Source organism: Lipotes vexillifer, unplaced genomic scaffold (assembly GCF_000442215.2).
Source record: "Lipotes vexillifer unplaced genomic scaffold, Lipotes_vexillifer_v1.1 scaffold218, whole genome shotgun sequence".
Taxonomy (NCBI): domain Eukaryota; kingdom Metazoa; phylum Chordata; class Mammalia; order Artiodactyla; family Lipotidae; genus Lipotes; species Lipotes vexillifer.
The window spans coordinates 384,987-394,085 of NW_006793696.1; the positions used below are offsets into that span (position 1 = coordinate 384,987).

The window sequence follows — 9,099 nt, forward strand, 5'->3', positions numbered from 1 at the left end:
AGTTATTTAGAATGATAAGTGCTCTCAGGGCTCCTCATGGCTGAGTTCCCTATATATTTTCTTTTTAATGTATTAAAGTTAATGAACACGTTATACTCATGTATTATTTCCTTAAATAATAAAATCCACTTTTACAATGTGTAAATAATAGAGACACCAGAATGAGGTTGATTGTACCAGGACCTTAAACCTGACGGTGGGATGCCCTGCATCCAGAGGAGCAACACCCAGGGCAGTAGTGTTAGCGCTTTCTACTCTAACTGCGTGGCCAGTTAATATGCTGTTGCTGTTTGTTTTGTTTTAACAATGTGACTGAAGACAATATTACATAAGCTTTTATAAATTTTTATTTTTAGAAACTGCAACTCCAAGACAAGGAAATATGTATACTTTGTCAGAAGACGGTTTATCCAATGGAGTGCCTAGTAGCAGACAGGCAGAGTTTTCATAAATCCTGTTTCCGCTGCCACCATTGCAACAGTAAACTGAGGTAAAATGTTTTGTGGTCTGGGGCACAAATATCTGAAGAGTCTGCAGTATACTTATAACATCATGTCTCTAGAAAGATGTCAACTTTTCCAGATCCTGTTGCCATCAGTTAAAACAACACCAAACAGGAATGTGGTCATGTTCTGTTATGTGTTGCTCAGGATGGCTGTGACCTTTTTCCTTTTGACATTTTGCTTTCTTAATCAAATCCAGAAGGGTCCCTTTTGTCCCAGCATGGAGATCACATAAATAAGAAAAGTCAAGTGTTACTCTCACCACCACCAACCTGCCCCAGTGGCATGCTCCATAGTGCAGGGGGGAATGATCTTTCTAAAATGCAAATCTGAGAGCCCTTCTCAGTTTAAAACATATAATGGCTTCCTCTCTCCCCAAAATTAACATCTAAATATGAATTAAAAGGCACGTCAAGATCTTGTCCCTTCTCATCTCCCAACAGCCCTTCCTCCTGTTGCATGTTACTTTTCATGAATTTCTTTCAGTTCCTCAAAATCATTATTTTTCTCTCTCACATCTAGCTGGTTCCAAATGTTATTGCTGCTCCTTGGAGGAGTTTTCCCATGCCTCTCTCCCAGCTCTCCACCCAGCTAATAACCACTCATTCTTCAGATCTCAACTGAGACTTTATGTCTTTGACGAAACCTGCTTTAACCCCCCTATGTGGATCACAGCATCCCCTGTGCTTGCCCCGTTCTTAACACAATCTAATGTAGTTGTCACTGGCTAGGAAATGTATTAATGTTTGTCTTGCCAACACCTAGTAAACGCAGATATACAATAAGGACTCAAAAATATTTACTCAATGACTGCTATTTTTAAAAATCATGATATAAAAACCCACAAATACAAAAAAAACAAACAAAGCAAGTATGTGGCTCACTAAATTATTATAAAGTGAACATATTGTAACCACTATCAAGGTCAAGAAATATGACATTGCTAGTCATTCCAGAAGCTCCTTCCTCCCTGGGCCCCACCCAAACACAACCTATCTCTTGCATGTGAGTAAATGGTATCCTTTGTAGTAATTGTTTCCTTGCATTTTTATAGTTTTATTTATCCAAATGTGCTTTCCGAGATTCTATACTCTAGTTTTGTCCGTTTTTAAAACTCTGATATGTCTTTCACGTCTTTTTAATCTATAGACTTTCCATCCATTCCTTTCATTTCTTACAATCTATTTGTGAAGGACCCAGGATATTTGACTGGTAGAGTTTTCCACAGTCTGGAATTGCTGATTGCACGCTCACAGTGCAGTTCACATGCTCCTTTACCCTTCGTATTTTCAACAGACTGTCAGCTGAATCTAGGTTCTAGTTTAAACTAAGATTAGATTCCTTTTGAAAGAACATAGGGAGTCTGCTTTTCTCATTTTGTGATCATAGCAGGTATTGAAGCTTAATACCTATATCCATTAATTGATGTTTGCAAAATGCTGATACTCTAATTTTGTTCTTCCTTTTTCATTATGAGAATACTTTTATGGAAGATGCTTCCCCTCATTTGCTATTTGGTTACACAGGGGTACAACTGATAAAGGAAAGGCACAATAAGTACATAATTCTTTCCCTTTATTTACCAGTTTTGTCAATGTATGAGTTATTTATTTAACAATTTAATGTAATGGTTTCTTACCACCTAGAGATAACCACTTTTAAAATATTTTAATGTCTTTATAAACTCACAGAGTTACACATATTCGATTGGTTTCAGTCAGATGCAATTATCATGATTACTGAAACTCCAGTTATTCTATCCCTGGCCAGTGGAAGCCACTTCAAGTTGTCTCCTGAGTCCTTCTGACAGGACCTTAGTAGTCTGTGATAGCTTCCTCATTATCTGATAGGACTAGATGTCCCATGTTCCTCTTGTGCATTTACTGGAACCAGTTATTTCTCCAAGCCTTGATTTCCTTTAGTGAGAAATGATATTTCAAGACTACAATCTTGGTGCTCTTTCTACTGGGTTGATCACTATTTCTAAGCTTTTTTAGTGTTAAGAGCTAGTAAATATTTATATATAAAGAAAAAATATATCATGAATTCATAGTGATATTTCCAAATTGAATTCAAAATTGCGTTCCTTTTGCTTAGCCTCTTCTCTATTACATCTGGACCTCCTTTCTTCCACTTCAGGGTTTCCAGTTCTCAAAGGAAAAGGAGATAACAGAATTAGACTCTCCCATATTCATTTGGACAACACGTTTTGGAATCACAAAATTATCAGCACCACTGATTTGATTATCAAAGCATTGAGAAATTGCATTTGCCCCTCTGATCACCCACACCCCATTTTTTAAAATTGTCGTACTATGTCTTTGGTGTCATAGTATGTAGCCAATTCATGTCATATTATCTCCCTCTTTGCCCTCATTTCATCTCAGTTTATAGATAGCAATTTATTTAATGCTTGTCAACTGTCCTTATGTTGACATTTCCATAGTCATTCTGGTTTTTCAAGCTTATTTTCAAGTAGAGTCCTCTGAAAAGGCTCATCGAAACTTTATTCCTTGAGTTCTCACACATTGATAACAATTTGTGATCATTACAATGGAAGGTAAGTTTTGCTGAAAGTAAAATTTTTGGCTTACATTTTATTTCATTGAGTATCTTATATGCATTATTTCTTTTTTTCCTGGCATGAAGTGTTGGAAAGGTCTGATAATAATCTAATTTTCTTGCCCTTATAAGTAATACGGTCTTTTCTTCTTTTTAGATACACAAAGGATTCTTTCTTAAACCTAGTCATTTTATTAGAATACTTTGTGGTATTGGTCATTCTGGATCAATAGTGTCAGTTATTTAGTGTGCTCTTTCAATATGTAGTTTCATACTTTTTTATATTGGGAAAGTTTCCTTAAATTATAGCTTTTTAGTATTTAACTTGTTTCATTATTTTCTTCTTCAGGAGCTCCTATTATCTCTCAAATCCTTATCTCTTTTTTCATTTATGATTATACATTTTCAGCTTTTGATTTTCCTATTTTTCTTAAGATGCTTTCTATGGATTTGCTCTTGTATGTCTTTTAATTTAGTTTTAATTGCTGACATACTTGATTTTTTTTTCCTTTTACTTCTATTTTCTTCCTGATATCTGATACCTGGTTTCTGACTTTTTCTAATTACGATTCATGCTGTTCTTTCAGGTCTTTTATCATTTTCTTAATGTCTTTTAGCTCATTTTGAAATATTAGGTTAAAATTCTGATGTTTTGGGGCTTCCCTGGTGGCGCAGTGGTTGAGAGTCCGCCTGCCGATGCAGGGGACACGGGTTCGTGCCCCGGTCCAGGAAGATCCCACATGCCGCGGAGCGGCTGGGCCCGTGAGCCATGGCCTCTGAGCCATGGCTGCTGAGCCTGCATGTCCAGAGCCTGTGCTCTGCAAGGGGAGAGGCCACAACAGTGAGAGGCCCGTGTACGGCAAAAAAAAAAAAAAAATTTTTATGTTTTTTTTTTGTTTGTTTGTTTTTTTTTCCTTGCATTATGCGGGCCTCTCACTGTTGTGGCCTCCCCCATTACAGGCTCCGGACGCGCAGGCTCAGTGGCCATGGCTCACGGGCCCAGCCGCTCCGCGGCATGTGGGATCTTCCCGAAACGGGGCACGAACCCGCGTCTCCTGCATCGGCAGGCGGACTCTCAAGCACTGCGCCACCAGGGAAGCCCAATTTTTATGTTTTGAGAACACATTTTTCTAGCATGTTTTCATTGTCTGCAATGATATTATAATGCTCTTTATTCTTTCATTTCTTATAATAACTTTATATACTATTTGGCCTTGATACTTTCCTGTTGCTCATTTTTATATGGAATTAATTTATCCAAATCTTGGATGGAAGCAAAATTCAGGATGGTTTTCCCACCTTCACAGAACTGCCTCTTCCGGTTTTCATATACTGTTCAAAAAAGTATGGTGGCTTGACTTCTTGGATTTCCTGCCTTGGATCCTCTCCCCCATGTTGATTGGGACCTTCTTTTCATTTCTGTCATCATTATCCAACTCAATTTTGATTCCATTCCCATAATTGTTTTTCTCAGGGTAGAGTCTTGTTCTAAGAGGGGATCTCAGTGGGTCAGTTTTGAGTTTGATTTCTCTAGCCTCTTCAGTCTTTCCTACCACAGGGCCTTTGCACTCACTGGCTATTGAAACGGGCAAAACCCCTCCCAATTTCAGCTGCTGCTCTCTGATTGGCATGTGACACTTTCCAGGAAATACTGATTGCCTATTTTGTGGTCTCATATTGTCAGGACCATTAGACATCTTCATTTCTCCCTCGACTGTCACCCATACAGATGCAACTATCATGCTAGTCTTGTAGATGTTGTTGGTTTGTCCTTACCTCCTTGTATTTTGGGGTTGGTGAGGATACCTTGTCACTTAGTTTTGTTGTAATTTTATCCATGGGTTTTAAGTTTTGCTTTCTGTTTTTATGTGGAGGTTCAGAAATATTCAGAAAATGATGCTGCTGCCTTTGACTAAATTTGATTTTAATTTTAACAGGCATTCTATTTGTTAATCTCTCCAAAGAGACAAGATAAAAAATTGCATAGACAAGCTTTCCAATTCATTCAAAATCCAGTTAACAAGAAAGCTCAAATAGTTGATTTTTGCATGTATGCTATTCAGGAGTTATTGAAAGCTGAAACCCCTCACACAATTCACTGAGTTAGCAAAGACTTAGTCCTATCATTTTACACCATCTATAACTGCATATGCATTACACTATAATACCTATTATACCAATACCTGACATACAGCATGAAATTCTAAATACTCCGAGACAAGTATCATGTAGGGCATTAGTGGTGACTATTATCTAACAGGAATGTTCAATTAATAAGCACATTCCTATTGCCAGTAAGTTAATTGTGCTGAATCTCTGACTCATTCTTGAAATAATCAATTCCCTAATTCCTTATGAATTTGCAGTGTATATTTAGAATGTTAATTTTTTTTTTTCTTTTTGGCAGTTTGGGAAATTATGCATCGCTTCATGGACAAATATATTGTAAACCTCACTTTAAACAACTTTTCAAATCTAAAGGAAATTATGATGAAGGTTTTGGACACAAACAGCATAAAGATCGATGGAATTGCAAAAATCAAAGCAGCTCAGTTGACTTTACTCCCAATGAAGAACCAAATATGTGTAAAAACAATGCAGAAAATACCCCCATGCTTGGAGAGCTTAATAAACATTTAGATGCTGGTAACAGTGAAGGGCAAAGGGATGACTTGAGAAAATGTGGGGAGAGGGGAAAATTAAAAATCATTTGGCCCCCTTCCAGGGAGATGCCTAAGAAAACCTTCCCCCTTGAGGAGGAGCTCAAAATGAGTAAACCTAAATGGCCACCAGAAATGACAACCTCTACATCTGCTGAATTTAAAAGTGAGTCGCTGATAGAACACATGAAAACTGTGGAAAATAAAGGGCAAGAACAAGATAACATTTCTTTCCTGCAACCATGTCTGCAGCCCATCCACATGTGTCAGAAAGTGGATGTTACAGGAATCAAAGAAATGGAAATGTATGAAGCAAGAAAAGATGAGAAGAAGGAAGGAAGTAAGAATGTGCAAGATAAGCTGAATGAGCCCAAAGATACAAAGAATAAGAGGAAAAGTGAAATGGATCTTCATGACAACAGTAATGTGGTTGTGCAGAGTGCTGAGAAGGAGAAAAATGAAAAAACTAATGAACCTGATGGTACAGAAGTTTTACAGGTTACTAACACTGATGATGAGGTGGTGCCAGAAAATCGTAAAGAGAATTTGAATAAGAATAATAATAACAATTATGTAGCAGCGTCATATCTGAATAATTGCAGGCAGAAGACATCTATTTTAGAATTTCCTAATCTATTGCCACTGTCAAGTGAAGCGCACTACACTGCAAATGAATATCAAACTGAAAACTTAGAAAATGCTTCTAGAATCTCAGAGTTACGTGGTGTATTTGAATCTGAAAAGACTTACTCGGGGAATGTACTGGCTATGGCTCTTGATAAACAGACTGACAGAGCTACTGCTGGCAGTCCTATGCAGTCTGTCCCTAAGTCAGGCCTCAACGACAGGATCACAGTAAAGGGGAAAAGGTCAATGCCCTCTTCTGATACAAATATCTTAAATATCAAAGGAAACCACTCAAATAACAAAAACCTACAGTTCTTCTTTTCTAACACTGTGAAAATTGCTGCTTTTTCCACAAAGAATGAGAACATTTTTAAGAGTAATTTAATAGATTCTGTAGATCAAATTAAAAACATGCCATGTTTGTATCTAAGAGAATTGGAGAAGGGCATCAGACATCGGCATGGTGAAACAATAGGAGCAGCACATATTAATGGAAACACAAGTTTTGATGCTTCAAGCAGTGAATTTACAACTGAGCCTCCATTTCCCACGGTGGAGGTCCAGTTTGAACAACTCACGGTGGAAGAGCAAATTAAAAGGAACAGGTGCTACAGTGACACTGAGTGAAACATCTCTGGCCACTTGCAGTCTGCACTCAGGCATCGAGAAATATCAATGCCCTGAAATAGGACTTTGGGGATTCTGATAACCTTTTGTTGAACTTGTAAACGTTCAGAAATCTCATGTCTATCACAATGGAATATTCCTTGTATTACACTATACGTTGTTTTTCATAATTGGTTTGAATCTGAATGGAACGAAGAGATGAAACAACATGGCTCTGTTTTCCTGTCAAACGGCACTTTGATAACATCACTGGTGACATTCTATACTGCTGACATTTATCACTGTTCTTAAACTTCCTCTATAATTTCTGCTGAAATAAAATTAAACCACCTGGGGTGCAAACCAAAACACTTGTGTTTCTTTTTTCCATATATATTGTCATTCTAAGTATGTATGTTTTCCATGATTTAGGAAGTATTTGTCTTGGGCCAAATATTTAATACACACACACACACACACACACACACTCCTGGAAAAATTCAGTACTAAACCAAAGCTGCAGTATTGTTAGAAAATATAAAATATTCTTTCTCTTTTTTGCTCTTTCTGTAAAGATACAAACAGTACTGTGGTTCTTTAATTAATTACCTACATTAAACTCTCATGGAACCTGTCTATAAACATGTAATGACAAATATCAGTTTTCTTCAAATTAATGTGGAGTCCATACTTAGAAATCAAATGAACTGGAAAGGTTTTAGAAGTTACTTAAATAAATTATGCCAATTGCATTTTTAATTGCTTACTATATGCAATTGATAAACATACCAGCGATATCACTACATTTTGTCAGATTTTTTCTTATCCTAATTAATGGGTATTAATTTTTTCTGTTAGGAAAACAGAAGATTTGGCTTCTGAATTTTCTGCTGAACTTGCCTTTCCTCAAATGCATTTGATGATTCTAAGAAGAAAACTAACATGAATATAAATGAGCTGCTTCCTGGTGATATAGAATGTACGTATATGAAACAGGCCCTATCCCATATTTTCCTACATAAGCACAGACCACTGCCTGTCCAAACCAAAATGCAGTGTTGAAAACTCGCTCTTTTTAGAAATTATAACGATTCTCTCTTGTTAGTATGTTCTCAACAGATACCTGAGACATTATTAGTTTGCTGAGGGCTGCCATACAAAGTACCACATAGTGGATGACTTAAACAAGAGAAATTTACTCTCACAGTTCTAGAGGTTGGATGTTCAAGACCAAGGTGTCAGCAGGATTGGTTTCTCCTAAGGCGTCTCTCCTTGACTTACAGACGGCTGCCCTCTCACTCTGTCCTCATATGGCCTCTCCTCTGTGCAGGTGCACTGCTGATGTCTCTTCCTCTTTCTGTAAAGAGACTAGTCATATTGGGTTAGGGCCCCTCTCCGAGGACCTCATTTAACCTTAATTACCTCTATAACGGCCCTACCTCTAAATAGAGTCACATTGGGGGATAGGGCTTCAACATATACCTTTTATGGGGACATTTTTACTCAATTTAATTGAATACTGTGAGAGTCTGCCAAGAAAATAGTAAGCTGTGGGGCTACAGTAGCAAAATTATTGTTTAAATTGAATTAGTGCACCTTTGCACTGCTCTTCATATATTCTTAAAGACACAGCATTATACCTACTATCATATATGCTGAAATTACACAAACGTTTCCATAGAGAAAAAATAATTTATGAATGATCATGACATAGTATCTTAAGATATAGTTTCTTAATGTCAGCTGTGCTTTTACGAAAGTGCCTTTCTTTATAAAAATTCTACCTTGGGACTCTGCCCACTTAATCTTTGTAGCCCAGTCCACTGTTCAGTTATGTTAAAACTTGGGATTAAAATAAGCTAAGGTGCATATCAGGGAAAACAATAGAAAAATATGAATTGTTCTTCTGTTTACCCTTCATTCAATCAACAACATGTTGTTTTAAAATCTTCTTTATCAGAAATATCTTAATTATTGACTTCATCACCTTCCTTAGATGACATGTAAGACTTTTTAAAAATTCAGATGTACTTAGAAGTCCAAATATTGTTTTATTTAGTAATGAGTATTGTTTCACTCTATGACAAAATCTTTCAGCTAAATAAATAGCAAGCTTTAGGAACTAAAGTACAGACAAACAC

The 9,099-nt window shown here is 36.9% G+C and overlaps 1 protein-coding gene across 3 annotated transcripts in view; it reads left to right on the top strand.

The window, feature by feature from the left end:
- The window catches only part of XIRP2 (xin actin binding repeat containing 2), a 297,042-nt gene extending 289,715 nt beyond the window's left edge, over positions 1-7,327 (top strand). The window contains exons 8-9 of one of the 3 annotated variants that reach the window (XM_007466561.1): positions 357-490; positions 5,473-6,979. In XM_007466561.1, the coding sequence (XP_007466623.1) occupies positions 357-490; positions 5,473-6,979 (1,641 nt within the window). Of the gene's footprint in view, positions 1-356; positions 491-5,472 lie in introns of those variants that run through there. The other 2 variants (XM_007466560.1, XM_007466559.1) reach the window with 2 other exon arrangements.
- The last annotated feature ends 1,772 nt before the right edge of the window (positions 7,328-9,099 follow it).